This window comes from Tupaia chinensis, unplaced genomic scaffold, assembly GCF_000334495.1.
Source record: "Tupaia chinensis unplaced genomic scaffold, TupChi_1.0 Scaffold144255_1, whole genome shotgun sequence".
Classification (NCBI taxonomy): domain Eukaryota; kingdom Metazoa; phylum Chordata; class Mammalia; order Scandentia; family Tupaiidae; genus Tupaia; species Tupaia belangeri.
In genome coordinates this window covers 890653-913064 of record NW_006204113.1, presented here as the reverse complement: position 1 = coordinate 913064, position 22412 = coordinate 890653, and the positions used below count along the sequence as shown (strand labels likewise).

At 50.0% G+C, this 22412-nt stretch overlaps 1 protein-coding gene across 2 annotated transcripts in view; it reads left to right on the top strand.

Moving 5' to 3' along the window:
* FBXW4 (F-box and WD repeat domain containing 4) overlaps positions 1-22412 on the top strand; it is a 72691-nt gene that overhangs the window by 9006 nt on the left and 41273 nt on the right. For both annotated transcript variants that reach the window (XM_006166324.3, XM_027767394.1), the window contains exon 4: positions 3333-3427. In XM_006166324.3, the coding sequence (XP_006166386.2) occupies positions 3333-3427 (95 nt within the window). The remainder of the gene's footprint in view (positions 1-3332; positions 3428-22412) is intronic.

The window sequence follows — 22412 nt, the reverse complement described above, 5'->3', positions numbered from 1 at the left end:
AATCCCTTCTCCTCCATTCTCCTCTCGGGATCTCGGGCATGCACGCACACGTGCCCGGTGTGAACTTAAGCCACCAGGTCCATGACTCAAACCACGGTCAACTACATGGGAGTCCAGCAAGGTAGCCATTACACCAACTGCTAGTCTCAGATTTAAAATAAACTTCTAAAATTGTCACCAGGGTCTACCTTCTTCCTTCTGAGGATTTCTTGTAGGTCTGTGACACGATTCTCTTCTCCAGCTCTTCTTCAACTCCTGGAAGCTGGCGGCTGTCCCAGGGCTCCCAGGGACCTCCTGGCTAATATCTCCTCTGCCTTTCTGGTGTTGCTTGGACTTCTTTCTGCTGTTCTCTTTGCATCCAACCACCTTCGTTGTCCTGGCCCGTTTCCACATTAGTCAGAGCATGTCTTTTATAACCGACTCGGTTTCTTGTCTAAGGCATCTGCGGTTCTGCAGCTGCACCTGCGGGACCCTAATACACTAACCTCGTAAGAACTCGCAGTGGCACCTGCCTGTAAGCGCCGATAGCCTGTTCTTTGGGAGTTCCCAAGATATGCTGGTGTTATGGCAAGAGAGGTATGTTTTATGGGGTGAAGGAAACCAAAACATTCTCTTTTCAAGATTTGTGAGCTAGGGATTGCCCAGACAGCCCTCTTCCTCCCCCTCCCCAGCCACAGTGATTAGTTGAGATTGCCTCTGTCCGGCCCCATCTCAGAGATGCGAATGAATGATAGGTTATATTCTTATTGGACCTAGGCTGGTACTAATCTTCATTTCCTCCTTTATTTTTCTATTCTTTCTTTCACTCTTAATGAGCAACTATGTGAGGCTTGGTGCATGTGCACCTAGACCTTCCGGAAGTGAGGAAGACACAGCCTCTGTCCTCAAAGGGAACTGAGACGGGAGCACCTGGCTGTGAGCTGACCGGAAGTGGCTCAGACTGTGGACTGTAAGGTTCTAGGGAAGGGCCAGAAAGCCCAGAGGGTAGAGGGATGACATCTGCCCTGGAAGGGGAGACTTTATGAAGAAGAGAGCATGTGTTCTGGTAGTTTTTCCTTCTTTTAGTCATTTTTCAAAGCATGGGTTTGCTTGTCCTTTTTGTACCTATATAGACTAAAACCAGGCACTTTGCTAAGTACTTTGTATTTACTCATTTTCTCATTTTATCCTTCATGGTAACCCACATAATTTTGCTTATAATGTGTTTTAGATTCCCAGTATACCATGCTGTGGTAACTTTATTTTATGAGGTTTTCTGTTATTATTACAAATTACTTGTATAATTTGCTTACCATTTTAAAAATTTTTTATTTTTTACATTTTTCCACAAACATTTACTGTACATATCAAAAAACTCTGCTCATACTCCATAGTTCTTGACAGTTAATAAACAACTTTCATTTAACACTTTGAATATATTTTCCCATTCCTTCCTTGCTCTCATTGTTTCTGATGAGAGAATGAAGGTTTGCCTGATTGAATAACCTTTATAAGTAACCTGACGTTTCTCTCTTGGCAATTTTAGTACGTTGTCTTTGTCTGTAGATTCGGCCAGTCTTGCTGTGATGTGCCTTGGAAAAGATCTTCTTGGGCTGATTCTATGCCCACATAGGGTCCTTTGTATTTCTTGGTTTGGATATTTGGCTGCCTCTCTAGATTTGGAAAGTTTTCTTCCAAGATTTCATGGAATAGCTTATCAAGCCCTTATTAGTTTCCTCGCCTTCTGGGGGACCGATGATCCGTGCTGGTGGGCGGGCCAGGAGGGCCGCTTTCTCAAGATCAGGTTCAGAATTGGCAGCATGCTTCCTGAGCCACTCGGGGAGGCCGGGACCCTGGTCCTGCTGTGTCCCAGAGTCTAGGAGTGCCGTGGCCCTTTCCGTGGATGGCACCCGTGAACTCAGGCTCAGGCCGTCCTCATGGTTTTGTCATTGGAATCCTTAATGTTTCCCTCCCGCCACGCCAGAACCTGCCTTCCAGGGAGTCTGTATTTGGGAAAAGGCAAAGGTCTCTTTTAGGCTAGGGCTTTCTAATGAGGACATGGGGCAGTGTCTAGTTACTGCCAAGAGGGGGGAGCCAGGGTCATAGCACTCCAGGCAAAGCTGCGGTATTCACCTTTGTTTTCTGCCTGCCTTCATTCAGGTTCTTATTAAATTTATTTTCTTTTCCCTGTGTTGGGAGAAGTTACTAACACAGTGACCTCATCCCCCACCCCTATCATATATGCACAAAAACTAAGAAATGCTTTCTCCTTTCATAGAGAAGAGATACCATGTGGCCCCATGAAGGCGGGCCACCCCCACTCCACTACCTACTCCTTAAACCCAAGGAATGTTTCCTTAAAGTTCTTCCATCTAAGGCCCTGCCTGGGTCTCGTGCATTCCCCTTATAGCACTGCGAGGACCTTGAGAGGTCACCGATGCATCTGGCCGCCTCGGGATCCCTCTGTGGCTGCCGTCTGGGGCTGCCCCAACATCTGAGGTTTGCTTTCTGTTTGGTTAGAGGCTTATGTCCCAGTGTGTGTGTCATCTGGGGTAGGGTGAGGTGATGGGGACCTCTGTGCTTAACGGGAGATTTCTAAATGCACTGACTGCTGAGAGGGCTCTGTGAGTGTTGATTGGAGTTAAGCCCCGAGTGGCTGCTAATGTACATTCCTGACTGATAGGAACCAGATAATGTGCTCCAAGCAATATTTTTAACCTGTAGGAGATATGGAAGCTTAGAAAAGTTAAGCTTTTCTGCTACTTTTGGTGACACTGGGTGCTAAATTCCCTGCTGACACGAATAGCATCAGATTCTGGGCATTATCAACAAACAAACAACAACACACGGCCTCCCACCTTTGAAGTCTCTCTTCCATTCTGTCCTTCCCTTGAATTTTTCTTTTTATTCCTTTCTCTAAGTCTGTCTCTGTCCTCCCATATGGTGTCAGGATCTTCCTCTTTCTCCCTGCTTCCCCCAAGTAAAATCGTGGTAAGAGACAGGACAAGGAAGATGTGAAGACGTGGGGAGGTTGCTGAGAGAGCAGGCCCCACCTCCCCGCCTCCTCCTGTTCGGGGCTCAGATGGGGAAGGTGAAGCTGCTGATGGTCGGTACAAACCTGGCTGGTGAGCAAAGGCTGTGTGTGGAAGTGGAGCGTGGTCAGGGCTGAGAGCTGGTCTGCCTGGGTGGTAGGCGAGCTGGAGAGGCCCCTCTGCCGATACCCTTGACTGTGTGTACAGGACAGAGGACCCTCCCTTTCCCCACCCTTCTAGGCACAGGCATCCCACTGGCACACCTTCCTCCTTTCTAATCGCAGGTAATACCAACAAGAGCCTCTCCTCTCCTGTCTCTAGGTGTGGCCTCTGGCCTCGGGCCGGCTGGGGCAGTGCTTGCACACCATCCAGACCGAAGACCGAGTCTGGTCCGTTGCTATCAGCCCATTGCTCAGGTAAGGGAGAGATTTTTGTGTATGGTTTTGTCCCATATAATAATGCTTTTGTTTCACTTGGTCAGATGAGGCAGGAAAGTTTTTATCTGTATAGTTTAGGTTGTTTGAGTCACTCTCTTGATGATTTTAAAATCCTCCAGAGACTCGAACTCTTTCGGGCACTCACATAAATATGGGGTCGAGATCACCTTATAGGGCTAATTTCCTCAGCATCTAATCCCGGAAGTGTTAAGGAGAAGAAATAGTAAGAAGATACTGTATTAGAATGTAATGAACAGTCCGGCTGTTAGCAGGGTGTCACTTCTGGAGCGGATGCCCTCTGGAGTTGCTCCCAAAGTGAAGGCCTCTCAGTGTCCCCGCAAGGGGACAGCCATGGCCAACCTGCCCTGACTGCTGACATCTCTCCTTTGTTCCCCTTGGAAGCTGTCCTCTGGAGTATCCCTTCTAGACCTGAGTTATCAGGAGAGGCCTGAGGCCAGATCCAACAGGTGATCCAAAGACCTGTGTGTGGAGAGCGGAGACGTGGGCAATGGCAGCAGAGGCGGGATCTTTTTGTTGTTTTTTAGACAGGGTTTTGATATGTTGTGATCCTCTTGCCTCAGGCTGCTGTGTAGCTGAGAGTCCAGTAGCCCAGCTTTTTTAGGGTGGGCCAGGAATTGAACCTGGGCCTCCTACACGGTCAGCCTGCCAAGCAGCAGTGTCCAGCTCGTACTCTTGCAGCTGGAGGTGTGGGATTTTTGTTGATGGCTTTACCCTGCTCTCTAAACTGACTGGCGTTTCTCTAGAATTCCTATGACCAGCTGGGTTTCAGCCTCCTTGGTTCTGCTCCCTGGGCTCTCCTGAACCAAGGCAAAGCCTCTTTCCTCTCCGGCAGGGTCGCGGACTCTCCCAGACCTGCTGTCAGTGTCTACCTAGGACCTTCCCCCACTTCCCTTACTGCCTGCTCTTCGCCTGTCTAGGAATAGGGAGGCCGAGGGCTGCCAGCCTCAGCGCTGGCGTAAGTCAGTCACTTGTTTTATGGGAGAGTTGACCGCCACTTTGCTCAGCCCCCTTCAGCCTCTTTCTCCTCACCCCATGGAACCTGCACCCCTCCTCCTGCTCCCTTCCGCAATTCCCTCCCAGAGTTTTTTCTTCCTAAGAATTAGAGCCGATTAGCCACGTCATTAATTCTTCAATTTGACGGCTGATATAGCAAGACCTGAAACACATTGCTGACCCCAGAAAATGGAGACCCCATTCCTTAGCATATTGACGATGGGAGAAGTTAATTAAAATTCCACAGAGCAGAGGTGTCGGCTAACCTATAAACCTGTCGCTGTTCAGAACAAATCATTCTTGCAATCCTAGCAGAGAGAGAAGGAAAGGCCAGCAGGGAGCGGAGAGCAGAAGTGTGTGGGAGCGGAGGTGGGAAACGGGGCCGCCGAGCTTCGTCTCCTCTGTGGCTTCTTCCTAATGTTGCCCTTTTTAAAGCCAATTAGCCAGGCTTGGGGTCTGCGGCCTGGACATGTGTAAGGGTTGGAGGAGGCGGGACAGCCGGTGGGAGGTGGCAGGTGTGCTGGTGGCTTGGTCTGAGTGGTTGCCTGTGGCCGCGGCTGGCGTAAGGAGACCGGACAGGGCATGTGGTAGAGAGAGGCTCTTCAGGGCTGGAGGTAGCCCCTGTGCTGCATGTGGATCGAGGACAAAGAGCACAGGCAGGTTCTTCTCTGCACCCCCACTCCTCTGCCCCAGCCCCTGCCTCTGAAATGTGTTGGTTACCTCTCAACAGGACAGGGCGTGGCGGCTATGGACGATGCTGTCGATGCTGTCGATCAAAGAGGTTGAGGATGTCCTCCCTCGCTCCCCCCCCTTTTTTTTTTTTAAGAGGTTTTTGCCTTAGGGCATGTGTGCTTGCAAAGAAAGAGAGAGAGACAGAGAGTCAGAGGGAAAGTAAGAAATCACACCCTGGGGAGATGGCCACTCCACAATCCCTTCTCCTCCATTCTCCTCCTGGGATCTTGGGCACACACACACACACACGCACCTGGTGTGAGTTTCAAGCCTCCAGGTCTGGGCCTTTAACTGTGGCTGGCTCTGTGGGAGTCCAGTGAGGTCATCGCTATGCCATCTGCTGGCCCCCACTCTTTCTTTCTTTTTTAATTATTTCATTTAATTTTGTCTGCTTATTTATTTGTTTATTTTTAAATTTGACCAGAGGAGGACAGAGAGAGAGAGAGAAAGAGAGAGAGTGAAAAAACAAAGTACTAGGTCTGGGACTCAAGCTGGGGTTGGCCACGTGGGAGCCCAGTGCCTTATCCACCAAGCCACCTGTCAGCCCCACCCCGCTCTTTCTTAAGAAGTATTTGAAATCACAAACCCAGTTTGGGTTTTTGGTCACAACTCGGAGACTGGCTTTGGGGAGGGCCCAGCTCTCCAGTACCTCTCCCATGCGTATCTGACCGGCACTGCGATAAGCCGCTAAGGCCTGTTAGTCGTCTGCTCCGTGCCAGACCCTCTGCCAGGGCCTTGACCTGTCTCGTCTCTGGTGAAGACCCGAACCTTGGGTTGTCTTACATTCTTCCTCAGAGTCACCTTGTGCTCTTCGAACCGGGGATGGTTCTATCATTCGTAGTTGGCTGGCTGCTCAGCTCCTACCCATGCTTATTTGAGATGGCTTTTCCTCCACAGATGATGTCTTGGGTTCTTTTTACAATTAGTCGACATCTGGAATTCTGTCTTTACACTAGATGAACAGAATAGAATGTGTTCTGGTGTTCTCACTGTCCCTTTTTCTCTTACCCAAAGAACAGGCTGGGATAAGATGTTTTTACCTTATTATTATAATAGATCCATCTCCGGGACCGGCAAGTGGTGTGGTGGTTAAGGCGCTGGACACTCCCACATGGCCGACCATGGTTCGAGTCTCAGACCTGGTGGCTTGCTTTCTCACTTTCCCCTCTCTCTATATATATCTGTGTCTCTCTGGTCAAATTAAAATAAATGAATGAATGAATAAATGAAATTGAATAAAAAAAAATTAAACTGAATGTTTTAAAAAAATAGATCCATCTCTTCTCGCTATGTCCGTGAACTTGAAGCTCTCAATGAGCTCATCCATTTTCCTTAACCTTGGGAGACACTGCCACCAGCCCCAGGGTCTGCTCTGCAGCGCAGTCTGGGAGGGCTGCTCGTGACTGGGAGATAGCAGGTGTTTTTGTTTTTGTTTTTGGTTTTTTTTTTTGAGAGGTTTTTGCTACAGGGTATGTGCGCTCTCCAGACAGACCAGGACAGAGGAATGTTTTAAAAAAATAGATCCATCTCTTCTCGCTATGTCCGTGAACTTGAAGCTCTCAATGAGCTCATCCATTTTCCTTAACCTTGGGAGACACTGCCACCAGCCCCAGGGTCTGCTCTGCAGCGCAGTCTGGGAGGGCTGCTCGTGACTGGGAGATAGCAGGTGTTTTTGTTTTTGTTTTTGGTTTTTTTTTTTGAGAGGTTTTTGCTACAGGGTATGTGCGCTCTCCAGACAGACAGAGACAGAGAGTCAGAAAGTGAGAAATCACCCCCCGGGGGGATGGCCATGCCGCAATCCCTTCTCCTCCATTCTCCTCTCAGGATCTTGGGCACGCACGCACACGCGCCTGGCGTGAATTTAAGCCACCGGGTCCGGGACGTGACCCGCGGTCGACTACGTGGGAGTTCAACGACATAGTGATTCCGCTAACTGCTGGTCCCAAGAGCAGGTGTTTGAGCTCATGTCTTGGTGTCCTCTTTCCTTCCTTCTGAGACCCTGACTTTTTCCTTTGTAAATAGTCATGCTCGATGATATTTAATATCAGAACATGCTGAGAGCGTGTGTGGGTTCTCACAGAAACAGACAAAAACCAGTAGATGCCAAAGGACGGTGCCAGGCAGGGATCTTCTCCTCCACCTCTTGGGTCCCCTCCTACCCATCTTCTCATCCCAACACCAACAATCTACATCATTGTAGAGCAGAAATATTCAGCCCGGAAGAGATACAACTTCCCAAGGTCGCACTGAATTCTGAGCACTTTCTCACAAGTAAAATGGAAAAGCAGATTAAAAAAAATTATTTCTAGCTGAATAAAGTTAATATTGGTCTGTCAGAAAAGTCATGATGCATTTTTACAAAAAAGAAAGAAAAAATGTGTCATGACTTTTCTGACACCCCAGTGAATACCCAAGAGCAAAGAGATGCAGAACTGTTAAGGACTTGCCTCCACGCCCTCGCCTTCCCACCTCTTTCTTGCTCATTCTGTTTTCACCCTCCCCCCTTGCATTCCCTGAACACTTGCTCTATGGCACCTTCCACAGGGGTATAATCCATCGGTGGTGGGGATAAGAGGGTGCAAAGTGTGAGGATTGCCAGACCACACAAATTGTTTTAAACTAGGCTGTCTCTGTTGATGGTTGGGGAAGGCGTCATTCTCTCAGGGCAGAGAGATCGAGGCAGGGGAGATCCCAGCAGGGCCATGTGTGGGATATGTTAGAAGAGGCAGCAGTTTGTGCCCAGGCCTCCAGCCCATTGCCTTGTCTGTGTGCTGAGAGAGGATCGTGAGGGAGGCTCAGGGTCATTGCTGTGCCTTATTCACCAGCATCTTAGATGGAAGCCTTGAAAGGCTCTGTGGAGGCCAGCAGGTGGCATAGTTATTAAGGTGCTGGACTCCCATGTGGCTGACCAGGGCTTGAGTCCTGGACCCAGTGGCTTAAAACTCATGCTGGGCATGTGTGTGCGCGTACTCAAAATCCCAAGGGGAAAATGGGGGAGAAGGGACTGTGGCGTAGCCATCCCCTCTGGGGGGATAATTTCTTGCCTTCTGCCTCTCTGTCTCTCCAGTGAGCGCACATGTCCTATAGCAAAAATCTCTCTTAAAAGAAAGGGGCCAGCAGGTGGCATGGTGATTAAAGGAGTTGGTCTCCCACATGGCTGACTGTGGTTTGAGTCCTGGACCTGGCAGCTTGCATCTTCACTTTCCTTCTCTCTCTGGTCAACTTCAATAAAATAAAGCAAAATAAAGACAATTAATACAATTAAATAATTGTATTAAAAGAATGATAAGCTCTGTGTGTTCTGGGAACCTTTCTCTCCCTGGAGGCCAGAGTGGAGATGGGGGTGAGGGGCGGCGGCCGCGTGTTTTAAGAGGCCTGCGCTCACTTAGGTAGCTGGGAGTGCAAATGCACATGGATCTGCATCCCCCCCCCCCCCCCCCCCCAGCCAGCAGCGGGGGCCTGTGGTGAGATGAGTCTGCACACCTACCTGCACTGTTAGCCTGGGGAGGGAAGGGAGAGGAATCAGAGCACCGCCTTCCTCTGCAGATGCCGTATTCCTTGGCCTCCAGGAAAAGAAGGCACTGAGCTGAACCCTTCCTCCGTCCCTGAACAACACTCACTATCGTGTGAGTGAGTGTGGTCAGGAAGGCTTCCCGGGACACTTGGGTTTTAATCCCCCTCTCCCACTTCTGTCACTGGGGAGATATATGAGTGGTATAGGGGCAGTTACTCGACATAGCTGTGTTATTAAATATACAATATAATGTTGTGTAACTTTGCTCACTGTGGTGGCCTGTTTGTTTTTGGGGGGATTAGTCCAAGTCTGCATGAAATGTACCGATTCAAATTTGTAAAGTGAGTTGTGGCCTCTGGGGGTTTTGATGGAGGAGCTGCCCCTTCTTGCTTCATTTCTTCCTGAGGTGAGGGAGACTCTGGAAGGAAAGTAATCACTGTGTACTGTTTGGCCAGGGGTGGGTTTCTGGGGAGAGCGGGCTGTTTGCTCCCAGTGGCTACAGTGCTGTCTGTGTGTTGTGTGTGGCAGAAGCACAGTCACCAGCCTCTTGAAATACACCTTTCTTTAGTGAAAGGTAATTGCATCTGGAGTTTTCTCTGACAGAGGCTTGAAAGAGTGGAAAAGAGGCAGCCAGTTTTCAGGTTGGAATCTTTTGGTTCCCAGCAGTGCAGCAAGCCTTGGCCCTGGGCTTCATAACTCACTCAGCGCTTTCAGGGGAAGAAGGAGTAAAAGTAAAGGTGGTGCCTGTGGGTTTTTCTGTTGTGACTGGGGACAGGCAGCTGCGTCTGAGGGCATCCCTGACCTTGATAAGCTGAAGGAAGGCTCGTGGATGACGTGCTGCTGCTCCATCTCGCAGGGGATCCTTCTGATGGCGTGGACCTGGCCGGGGTTCTCCCTTCCCGGGGTCGGAGCAGAGGGAGGCTCCCTTGGGGTCTGCTAGGGAAAGGAGACCTAAGAGCTGGGCAAGGGGTGGCTCATGGCAGAGCCAGGAGGGCACTTACTGCGTGATGGCCTGAGGAGAGGTCAGAAGCATGCGGACGCCGTGGAGGGCTGGGGCTGGCATGGCTGGAAGGGGTATTAGGCACTGCAGGTAATGCTAGGTAGGCCCTGTCCCAGCCTGAAGTGAGCTACGATTGGAAAAGGGACAGTGTGGGGTGCCATTAAATCAGAGTCAGGTCTTGCTCAGTCTCAGTGCGGTTCCCCCGCCGAGTTCATTACCTGTGCAAATCTGAGCCTCTCAGGCAGCCCCATCCATCAGTAGCAAGGACCAAATACCACAGGGGTGGGTTTCAGTTCCTCAAGACCCTGGCTTGCTGCCATTGCCCAGGGCAGGACGGGCACAGGGAGGCTCATGTGCTGAGCTGTTGGCCTGTGCCCAGCATCCTCCCAGCCCTGGCTGGCCCAGAACCCGTCCTGGGAGCGGCTCCTTCCCTGGCCAGCATGCTGGCTCACTTGTGCAGAGCTGACTGAAATAAAACACTACAAACAGGGATGGAGGCTGCGGAGGGCTGCCTGCGGTCGGTGCAGGAGACCCTCCCCGGCCCACAGGGCCCCATTTTGGTTCCTCAGTCTCTGCTTCGATTCTTTCTCTCTCTGTCTCTCTCCCGTCCTTCTCTGCTCCACCTGCCGGCTTTCCTTCTCAGTCTCCCCTTCTCAAACTACTGTGTGAGCACCTAAGTTCTAGGCTGGGCACACAGCAGGGAGCGCGGTGCCACAGCAGGTGGGAGAGAGGGTGGGGACAGCAGCAAACTCCCTCTTCACTCTGGCAGGGCTCCAGAGAATCGTAGCTCCTTTCTGGGTCTTCCCACTGCCTGCACCTCCTGGCTCCAGTCCCCACCTGCACCTCTGTTTTTTCTACTCTTCGCACATCAGGACGAGAGAAGGGAATTTTCCCGCCTTCGCTTCTGCTGTCTCTTCTGGGTTGTGCGTGCACTACGCCTGTGTTTTTCCACCTTTGATCACTGTTCTGCTGACGGATAATTTAGCAACCACATCCCAAGGTGGAAGCATGGAGTTAATGTTAAAATTAGTTTTTTCTCCCCCCCCCCTTTAAACTTCAGTGGGTGATGAGGCAGAGAGGGAGGTGGGAGGGCCAAGGGGGACCATAAATTCTGTGCCTGGTGTAGCTGCTCTCCAGCAGCCGGGAAGCTTCTGATGTCTCCACAGCACTTTCATTAACATTTAAATTAAGGGTTTGTTTTCCAGTCTGTTTTATAGGCAAGGACCTTTCATGGCCTGTCACATGCAGCGCCCCCCTCCTCCCCAAGCAAGTGTGTAATTGTAGCCACCGCTCTGTCCTGACTCTGGGTTGCAGCCGGAGGTTCAAAGGGAATTCCTGGAGATGGAGCTTTGGAGGTACAAGATGTAGCAATCAGGATGTGGGTGTCACTCCTCAAATGAAGGTGCTGTGTAGGCGCTCCTCCCTCCTCTGACCAGCGCTTTTCTCTGCTCTTCAAGGGACACACACCTTCCCAGGGTCTGACCCTGACCCTTCCCCACTTCCTTCCCTTGGGCCACGGGGAGGTGGGAAAGGGTCCAGTTCATCCCTGTGGTTTCTGTTTCCCTCACAGGTCAGGGCCTAGGACAGATTGTTTGGAGATACGGATCTGCATGCTTAGCATCCCTTTGACGATTATGTTCTTTCTTTGCCTTCGTGAATACTTTCTCCCACTTGACTCATTCTTGGAGAAGTAACAAAATAAAAGGTGTTGCCGCCAGGGAAGACTTTACAATAGAAGAGTGCCCTTTGTCCCTAGCAAGGTGTCCGGCCTCAGCACATGTGCGCAGCAGCTCAGTGGCCCGCGCTGAGCGTGCTGTGTTGGCAAGGGCTCTCCAGGCTGGGGGATCACCTGAGGAAAACTGCTCTCCCAGATCTCCCTCACGGAGCGGACTTGTCTTCGAGCTTCCTTTCACACAGGAATATCTGGCAGCACTTGGAGAAGTCTTGAAAAGACATCCCGGCTCTGGCCTCTCCCCTTCCTGCCAGCACCCCGTTGATCTGCAGATGATGAGAACGTGTACCGAACACACAAAGCCTCTCACTGGCTCATAACCTCAGAGGCTTAGTTCCCCCACTGCTGGTCTCTAGATTTTCCCTCTGGACAGTGTTGAGAAGGGCATTGGGATCTTTCCTTCTGTTGAGAGGCTGAGAATTTTCTTACTCTTCGAGCCTTGACTTCACTACCTGCCACCCCATCTTTCCCCTCTCTGTCACTGAGCCACTCAACCCAGCCATGATTTATCTGAGGGTTGAAGGTGGCTGAATGTCTTGCCCTTCTGTTCCAGGTAACCTTGTCAGCAGGTGGACACCTTCATGCCCTTGGGGTCCTGCCTGAAGGGAAAAAGGGAGGTTCCAGGGTGACTCCTTTGCAGGTGCTGCTTGGGCTCAGATTGCATACTGGTGTCCAGGCCCCGCCTGGTGGTGATTAATCTGGGACACGGGCTGGCAGAGGCCCAGCCAGGGCAGCTTTGGTCCCTCACTGTGAAGACCTTTGGCTCGGAGACTGAAGTGATCTCTGCAGCCGACTTCGGCTTGGGGTTTGATCTGTCAAGGCTAAAGAGGAACCTGATGGTAAAGCGGAAGCTTCTAGCTCTGTCTGACTTATGGCACTGATCCGTTCCAGTGGCCTGGTCATGATAATACTCGTATATTTAAGACGATTTACCCACCTGTTAGCTGGAACATGCACTCAGATCAGTCAAAAGAGGGATCTCCATAAAAGAGCTATGCTTTTAGATTTTTGAGGCAGCAGAGCTGGCTCTTCACTGTAAGTGGGTTGAGTGGGGTTTGTAGTGGGAATGAATGAAAAAGGCAACAGCGGAGGTATTGCTGCATCACTAGTAGAATATGTATGTTTATGTGTGTAGCTGGGTCACGTCAGCAGTGAAAGGCTCACCCCATCCTCCTGAAACTGGGTAGCTCGTGGGCCATTTGGGGCAGATTTTAGAAGTTCAGTTTGGAGTCAAGTCTTGAATTTCTTATTTTTTATTAAATTTCAAATCAATTTTTTTTAAGTTCCCTTTCCTCCACCCTCTTTCAGTCTATTAGAATCCTGGCTCCAGGGACCTCTAGGAAGCAACCATAGTGCCAATTGCATTTCTTCCCTTCTCCGAGTTCAGGACAGACACATGGCTCTACTTGGTCGAGAGCGTAAGACCCAAGAATAGGAACTCTGCTCTCTATGACAATCCCCTTACCAGTCGGCCTCAGTGAGTTTCATTCTTGCAGTAGTTTCAGGATTATGTTGTTCTCTTGGGGCTGGGGGCCCAGGAGCTGAGTCTTCATGCTGTCAAGAAAGCAACTGGGCATTCCATGTGTACACCAGTGGGGGATGTGCTGACACTGTTCGTTTGGGAAACCGGCTGTAAAGATGCTGTGAATCATGAGGGGTTTGTGTTGCTTCTGAAGTCTGCCATGCTGGCTAGAATTTCTATGTGTGATGACAATGAACGGTGCATGCATGCATCAGCAAATCACCCTGCACATTTGGCTCTTCCTTCAGAGCGGTACTAAAAGATCTGTGACTGTGTGGATTAGGTATCCAGGAATCCCAGTACCTCTGAAGCAGTTTCTTGAACAGGACTCCAGAAGTTTTAGACTGTGGGCTTTAGGGAGCCAGAGTTTTCGTTCCCATCTATATCATGCCCCCCATGCTGCAGGAGAGACCTCCGTGTCCCTGCTGTGCCCAGTTAAGCTGATCACCCAAGATCCTTCCCTCTTTTCAAAGTTTGTTCTTGTTCCTCTCTGGCCGGACATTTCATAGGGGGCAGCATACGACAGTCAGTGGTGCCCTGTGGATAGGCATGGCTCAGGCCTGGCTGAGGTGTGGACGAGGGCAGGGGAGTGGAGGGAGATGGGAGGTACGTACCTGCATGCAGACGCTGTAGTAATTGCAAAGGGAATATTAGTCCAGGAGCTGCTGGCCCAGGAAATTGCTTTCTGCAGAAGCTTTCCTTTTTCATAGTTTGCAGTGCAAATTAAAAACATGAATAGGCACAGAAGAGTAGAGGGGGACAGGTAGGGTGCCAGGTGGGATGTGATAACATCCAGAATCTTCAGCACGGTCTTCATTTGCAGAAGAGAATTTCAAGTCACGAGAGAGAACTCTTTAGGAGATTAAAATAATCTAAAATTATATTTGACTGTGACCTTACCCCGTCTTTTCCATGTGTTCAGGCTTGTCGGTGGCCCTGCTTGGCTCTCCTTGTCTCCTCGGTTCCTTCCTGCAGCAAAGCCCTAATCCAGGTTCTAGGACAAAATACTGCTCCGTGGTTGTCATGGTGTCACAGCACACTAAAAGCAGCAACCGCATCTAAAGTCAGGGCATTTTACAAAGTATGCACACTGGTCCCCAAGACTGGAGCCTCCGCACGTGGGCTGGAAAGCATTTATCTAGAGGGCAGAAGCGCGTAAGCCCAGACTCTTCATCTTATGCTTTCTCTGAATCTCTTAGTACCAGCGGGTAGGCTCAATGGGCAGCATGGGAGGCCACCAGGCCCTTTTCCTCCCTCGAATCCTCACGCATCAGCTGCCTGCATCTGGAGAGGCGAGGCTTCCTGCATCCAGGCTGGGGAGGCCCCTGTCTGTGCTGCCTCTGGGCGCTTTGGTGGCACTGGAGATGAGGATAGGCAGGGGTGGCCACCACGCTGGCCTACCAAGTGACCAGGAGAGACACTTCAGACTGTCTTCCTTCTAGCTGCTGAGCTAGACAGGAAGATATAAAGAGAGGCTAGAGGACAGTGTGGGGAGAGCATTTCAAGTATAAATATGCCCTGGTACTAGGAACGACTGCGAAACTGGGGGTGCTTCTTGCCTCCTCCGTGTGGGGCTGTTGTGCACGGGACGTGTCGGCTGGCAGAAAGGCAGAGGTGTGCCAGTGAAGTCTGCCATCTCACTCCGTCGGTGACCACCGGGGGCATTCCTTCCTCCCTTCGTCATTGATTGAGGAATTTTGAAAGAGAAGTTAGCCTGAACCTAGCCCTGGGCCAATCCTGTGGTGCCTGGTCAAAACTTCGGAGTCTGAGGAGCACCGTCTCCCTGTAGGATTCTGTCCAGGTTTAATCGACCGTCCCCCGACATGCTGCATCGTGGCCTTCGGGGACGACAGCGAGGGTTCCGCCCAGAGCACGTGACCCCTGTCTCTTTCTCCTGAGGACTCCACTCTCGCAGGATATTCCTCTGTCTCCTGCTGTTTCCTGCCTCGTGGCAGCTCTAGCATGAGGTATCTTGGCCAAGCCTGGGCCTCTTTCTTCCTGTGTCTGAATGAGAGGAGACCACATGAGTGATTGGGGTGGGATCCTATGGTAAAAGACCCAACAGAAGGGGCAGCTGGGCATGAGGGTGAGATTTGGAACATCTGTCAGAGAGGGACACATGGATTAATGTTTTCTGTTTTCAGTCTTTCATATAATTTTCTTTTCTCCCTTCAACCATAATAATACGATATCCAAATTGTCTTAACTGGTGGGTCTGTAGACACAGGTTAATCCATCCTACTGACCATCAAGGCAAACTCTGCTTCTTGGAATGGTCCCGCCATGGATCCTCTGGTCACCCAACCCCAGTCACCCCCTTGCCTGGCTTGATCTTCACTATATTGTGTGGTCACTTCACTGCATCTCATTCCGGAGTTTAACTTCTCCATGGCTTCCATAATTTTGCCGTGATTTTCACATAGAATGTGTCTGACCTTTACTGCATTGCCACCGCCTTTGAGGCCCTGTGACTTCTTGTCAGCACGATCCCTTCCAGACGCTGCTCCCCTTTACCCCCTTTTCCAGAACCACTTTTTCCTTTGGGTGGCATCTTCAAGACTTGCCGATGAACAGTCAACCGCTCCGGTGTCGTACAAGCCCCTCTGAATTAATGCGTTTTAAGCATCTCTTTTCCCTGCCAGGTTGACTCTTACTAGTACCCAGGTTGAGCTGTGGTTGAGAATTTTTTTAAAAAAGAGAAAAAGACAAAATTAATAGAAAAATAATACAGATTATTCAAAGGATTCTTCCACTTGTTAGAAATTTGTGACCAGGAAAGTCTTTGCAAGTTGGAAGGGGCGGGTCCAGAAATAAGGAGAGGAAAAGTCAGAGTTTTTAAATTCCTTGAGGTCGGCAGTGAGGATCAAAATAAAAACATAAAGACTTGATAAATAAATTCCATTTCTAGGAATTTATCCTAAGGCAAACCAGACCACTATGCAAGATGTCTGTACACAGACTCTCGTTAAGGGGGCTGGTTGGGGGTGCAGTGGTTAAAAAGGGATGCCCTGCCCGTCTGACCCACATAGGAAGATTCTAGGTTTGTGAGCAGGAGCGTTCTCTGAAACTCCACACACACGTGTGCCCACGGTCCAGCGCTGACTGTGGCACCGAGACCGTGTAAGTGCGGTCTCTCTCTTCCCTTCTCCCCACCCCTACCCCACTCTCCTTCACATGGAAGGAATGAATAAACCTAAAAGAGAAAATGGAACACATACATATAAGTAAGGGTCTGGCTAAATATTTAGTAGTGAGTTCATTCAGTAGACTCCTATGTAGCCATGAAAAGGATGATAAAAATGTATTATCTGTTGACCTCAAAAGATGTCATAACATATTGTAGAATGAAAAACAGATTACAAAATAATACGTCCTTTATTTAAATCTGTCCTCAGGGTTATTGCTTATGTGGTAGATTTCTGTTGACATTTACTTTCTTTTCATTTTTTTTTGTATTTAAATTTTACAGCAAGCCTATTTGTAGTTAGAAAAAACATAAATTACATTTAAATATCTTTCAATATCAGACAGCCTTGGAGAGAATAATACCTCTTATTTTCCTTACATAATTATTTAAATTAAAGATGCATGAACCTACATTTATTTCTTATATTAAATAGCTTTTTTATTATTTTTTATTTTTTAAAAATATATAAATTTAATAGAGAGAAACAGAGAAACAAAAAGTAAGAAATCACCCCCAAGGAGGATGGCCTGGCCACAATCCCTTCTCCTATATTCCCCTCATGGGATCTTGGACACGGATGCCTACCCAACAGATGTGAGTTAAAGCCACTGGGCCTGGGACATGAACTGTGGTCTACTACATGGGATCCAGTGACATAGCCATTACATCCACTGCTGGTCCCCTTAAACAGCTTTATTGAAGTATTATTTACCTTTCCTAAAATTTGCCCATATTAAATGTACAGCCTCATGTCCCATTCTATGATTTTTAGCAAGTTTACACAGTTGACAGTCATCACCCCAATTCAGGTTTAGAACATTCCTATTACCCCAAAGATCCTTACTTGCATTTACTTTTGCAACAGTAAATACGGTTTCATGTTTTGGATCTTTTGGGGAAAGAGGTAAAAACTCTGGAATTTTTAAAAAGAAACAGTAGAAATCAGAAACATTTTCCTAACATACTGCACCTCTCTGAGTGCCCGCCTTCCACTGAGTGCCATTGTGTGCAGGCTCTCCCAGGACCAACCAAGCACAGGAGTGGGGGCCTTGGCCAGGAGTGATAGTTAGCTGGGACTCATGCAGGCCCCCATAGCAGTTGTGCAGTGTGGGCCTCAGCTGCCCGGGGTAGCAGCAGGGGATCGAGGAAAGCAGCCTTCTTGTTAAATCAGGAGAACTTCATGGGTAATGTGGTATTGGAAGTGGGGCTCCATGATGCCTCTGTTTAAACTGCAGAGCACTTCAGGCAGGAGGACAGGTATGAGCAAAGGCATGCAAAGGAATGGGGTAGGGTTGGCAGGTGGCGTGGTGGTTATGGCACTGGACTCCCGTATGGCTGACTGCAGTTCAAATCCTAGACCTGGCAGCTTGCTTTCTCACTTTCCCCCTCTCTTTGTCTCTCTCTCTCTCTGGTCAAATTGAAAAAAAATAAATAATTAATTAAATATTCTTAAAAATTTTTTTAAATTATTTTGTTTAACTTTGTTTATTTACTTATTTTAATTTGACCAGAAAGGGACAAGCAAGAGCAAGAGAGAGAGAGAGAGAGGGAAAGTGATAAAGCAAGCCTCCAGGTCCGGGACTTGAACCAGTCGGCCATGTGGGAGTCCAGCATTCTTAAACACCACACCATCTGCCAGCCCCAATTAAATAAATATTTTTTACAAAAACTAAAAGGGATGTGTAGCTCATGAGAGGTTTGAGGAAGCTTAGAATGGACAAGATTGGCTGGAGGGGACGTCTGGAGCCCAGTTTTGGAGGGTTTTGAAGAGCAGAGTTTAACTTTAACCTGAGGAAAAAGGGAACATGGACAATATTTTACCAGATTAAAGTTGATAAATGACTAATATGGTGGCGCCATGTGTAGAATACTTTGGAGGAGAAGAGGCTGAGGCTGTTTGGATACTTCCGGTTGCTTGTTAGCAGGAAGTTTGTCCCAGACTCCAGAGGACAGTGGGACGGTAAAGCTCAGCCAGGAAAAAGTCAGTAGGCAGGGCTGGCAGGTGACATGGTAGTTGGGGTCCTGGACTCCCACATGGCTGACTGTGGTTCGAGTCCTGGACCACTTTCTCTCTTTCTCTGTCTTTCTCTGGTGAGGGCATGTGCTTTATGGCAAAGTAAAATAATAATAATAATAATAAAATTAAGTAAATACTTTTACAAATTATTTTAAAATCTACTGTGACTATCAGTAGATAGTCACAAACACGTGCAGGAGAGAGGGGAGAGACGAGGATGAGCACCTGATGAACCTGATGTTGGAGAGGGCCTGGGGCTTTTGAAGACTGGTTCTGTTCTATGGGACAGTCAGGTGGCAATGGCTGGAGATGCACAGCCAGGAATGGTGGTCTGGAGTCCAGACACAGGGTCAAGCTGTAGAAGGCATTGCGTGGAGATGACGAGGGGTTAGCACCAAAGGAAAACTCAGACAGGGACGAAGACAGCAGGGCAGGGGGTCACAGGAGCCAAAGGTGCAGAGATGCAGGAAGGAGGCCCGGAGCCAGAGAAGAGTCTGCAGTCGATGGTGGGTGAACGAGTGTTTGGGGCAACTTACACAACCTAATATGTCACTGGCGTGCTGGGTATGCCTCCTCCCTGCTCTACGGGCAGATACCACAGCGAAGGTGAAAATCCGCAGCCTTGGTATCGACGTGGGGCATCTGCAAACATTTTATTTTCCTTGCTTCATTTAAGCCTTTCCTTTTCAAACTGTAATACATTTGCTTTCCTTGCACCCATTCCTCTGGCTCTTCTTCTGATCTCTGTTGTTCCACCCTATGTTCGTTTATTTATTTATTTTCTTGAGAGTTGCCTACTTTGGGCTTACTAATTTATTTCCCCCTCAGCTCACACAAGCAGTCAGTATCGGATGGGAGCTGGAGCAAAGCTAAGTGCCAAAGTCGAGGGAATCTCTCGAACCACAGTGGTTTTCTCTGGAACGCTGGTGTCCAGGACGAAGCTAGGGAGACAGTCAGGAGTGAGAAATGAGCCAAGCTACATTGCCCTTTGGGGAGACGGCCTCGGCGCCCTCGGGCTGCCCGATGTTCAGGCGACCCTGCCCACCCAAAAGCTCTTTCTTTAAAGAGAATTAAATAAAAACTTTCAAGTCCTCCTTGGATTTTTTTGAGCAGTAACTCCGTGGAGCTTGTCATCTGTGTTTAAAGCTGGAGGTGAGGAGGGCGGAGTGAGGAGAAGCGAGGGGGTGGAGATGGGGAGCAGAGAAGGAATCGGGAGGAGAAATTTTATTGAGGGAGCGTTTGTTGGGTTTATGGGAGGGAATCTCTCCCCTCCTCCCCATTCGGATTTGAAAGGGCCGGTGAATCTTTGATTAGGTGCAGGTCAAAAGAATTTACACATTGTGACCTTAATAACCAGAGGTGATTGGCAGGCGGGCTCTGGGGAGGGGGCCGCGGGCCCCTTTCATCTCACTTAGCACAGAGAAGAGACAATGGGCCAGCCGATTTTCCTTGTTGTCCCTTGTTTGAAAAGGTCTGGTGTCTCTACTAGGTACCTGTGACATGGGGGTCTTGATTGGGGTCTCATAAAGGCCCCTGTCAGTATGTCCAAAGGCCAAGAATACAAAAGCAAGCAGTGGGTGGGGGTCTCAGCTGACCACTGAAGAAGGGAGGGGAGGGCCTGGAGGCAGTGGAGGGAGAAGCAACCCCCGATGGGAGCCCTTATAGAGGCAGGGGAGGAGGGGGCAGAGAAGGGCCATTTTTGTCCCTAACTCATCAAGCACATCTGCAGAATTGTCCAAGCTGCTGCCTCCTGGTTTCAAAAGAAAAAAATGATCGTTTGATAAACCGTCCCCGATTCACCACTTTCTCACAAGGGTGGGAGACCCAGCCCTGACCTCTGTATGATTTCACGTCAGGGCTAGGCTTTCTCTCTCCACCCCCAAATTGCTAGAGAAACTTTGAAATGTATCCTGTGGCTTTCTCTCTCTCTTCTCCCCCCACCCCCCAATTTCCCACCCTCTCCACCCCAGTGGCCTCTGTTTTCTCCCTGGGCGCTCCAGAGTGTAGGCGAGTAATTAGTCCCCTCTTTCTGGGGCACAATGCAGCCAGGGTGTTTGGCGGGCCCCTTCCCACCGCTCACAGAGCTGGGGGCCTGGGGGGAAGGACCAGGTGGCATGTGCAGTGTGTTCCAGGCCTGTACAATCGCGGGGGGACAGAGCTGGGGGCTCCAGGACTGGTGTGCTCCTGCTTCTTGAAGGAATGTGCAGAGGCGCGTGCATTAATGGTCCCCACACAATGCTTGCATTTTTTTCCAGGCAGAGGCATCTTCCCCGTGAAAAGGCGGCAGAACCCGGAGCCCAGGCGGGAGCTTTCGCCGCCGCAGTGGCGTTATTTCCCACCCTGCGCTTAGTCACTTGGAGCTAACATGGGAGACCAACAGGCCGCGTCTCCCGAGAGCCCGATCTTTGTATCTGATGTGTGCTCCCCCTCTGCCCTGTCAGTTTTGTGTGTTCACGGAGTGTTGATTTTAATGCGGGCCTGTGTTGGTCTGGGAGGCCAGGCTGGGGGGCCCCAGGTCTTTGTCTTGCTGGGCCTCTTCTTCTTGGAGGGTCTTCGGCCCTAGAGGCTAGTGGCAGATTTGAGAGCTAGGGTGAGATGCCAACTCTGGCTGGCAAAGGATTCCCCCATCCATGCGTCTGTCACAGACCACCATGGGGTGCCCAGAAAACAAGAGCACCTAGGGATGCTCAAGCACACACTCGCTTGGCATCCCACCACCCCTTGAGGGGGGCGGTTAGTTCTACCCTGTAGGGCTGCCAGCTTGAAGTGAGTAAACCCCCCTCGTGACTGAGTCTGGCAGGAGCACAGATTGTGAGCCTCAGGGAGCCCAGGCATGGCTTCATTTGCAGGGGTTCAGGGGAGGCAGGGGCAGGAAGGGTGCTGGTGGAACACGAGTCAGCCACAGCGACTGCCCAGCACGCACGGGGACAGGAAAGAACAGGGCTGGGCAGAAGGAGGCCGTGTCAGGGGAGCTTGGGGAATCACGAAGGCTTGTCTTTAGCAGTTGAGGGGAGAGTCCCTAGAAACTAGGGGCCAAATGGGAGAGATTTTCCCCGATGAGGAGAACCAGGCATGGTCACAGACAGAGCCACTCAAGACGGGTGGGTAGGCCTTCTGTTGTCACTGTTCGCCTCGTGCTAGCAGCTGGGAGACAGGGACTGTACCCTGAGCCTGGAAGAAGAGGTACACCTTGGGGAAGGTGTCTCCAGGGCCCCTCAGGCTGCTCTGCTGGGAGAGTGAAGCCCCCAAGCACCTCAGAGTCAGGGAGTCAGTGGATGAGGGCCTGTCCGTCCCCCAGCCATGGCCAGGCCATCTTTCCGGCATCTGCTGTGGTCCTGGGGGTGAGTTCCTTCACCTGTGGTGTCAGGTTTTTATAAGGGGTGGTGCCTTCGCTTTCCCCATGGATCAGAAGGCAGGGATGTGGCCTGGCCACTGAGATGAGGTGGCCCTGGGGAGGTGTCCCGCCAAGGTTCACCGAGCACAGTGGCTCCTCTGTGCTGCCGCTGGCACCCTCAGACTGCCTTGGGAACCGGTGCCAGCCACACTACGAGGCTGACGAGGAGAAAGAAGCACAGCGCCAAGGCCTTTGTGGGGCCTGAGTCTCAGAGGCCTGCCAGGGAGAAGCATCTCTTGCTCAGGGTCACTCTGTCCCAGAGGACATTTCTGTCACTGAGCAGTGGGCACTCCAGCAACACCCATCCCCTCCTTTCTTCTTTATTACTGTCTTTTCTTAATTCTTCCCAATGCCATTTCCTTCTTCTCTTCTTTTCCATTTTACAGGGAGCTCATGAGAAGCCGGGAGAGGTACCACCTGTGTGTACGGCTGTGATGTGGTGGGGGACGTTGGGGATGGTCAGGTCGGGGGTCCAAGACGGTCGAAAGCACTGTCACTGTCCCCGGGCTGTCCTACCAGGGCCCAGCTGGGAAGACACCAACACAGCATAACCTTTAAACACAAGCTCAATGGAGGAGAGAGCTGAAAGCATGGAAACAAATTAGATATATCTATAGGGGGTGTTCAGCTGGAGAAAAGGAGCATTTCTTACTAATTGGAGTGCAGGGCATTTCATTATTAAGCTTCATTACAAGGGGAAGAGTGCAGCAGGCCTCTTTGGAAAATCCCTGGATTGTTTTTTGTTTGTTTTTTGGTTAGGGTTTTTGTTTGTTTAATAGTGTAATTGTGGTTTTTTAAAAAGAATTATTTATTTAATTTTACTTATTGTTTTTTATTTGCTACAGAACACAG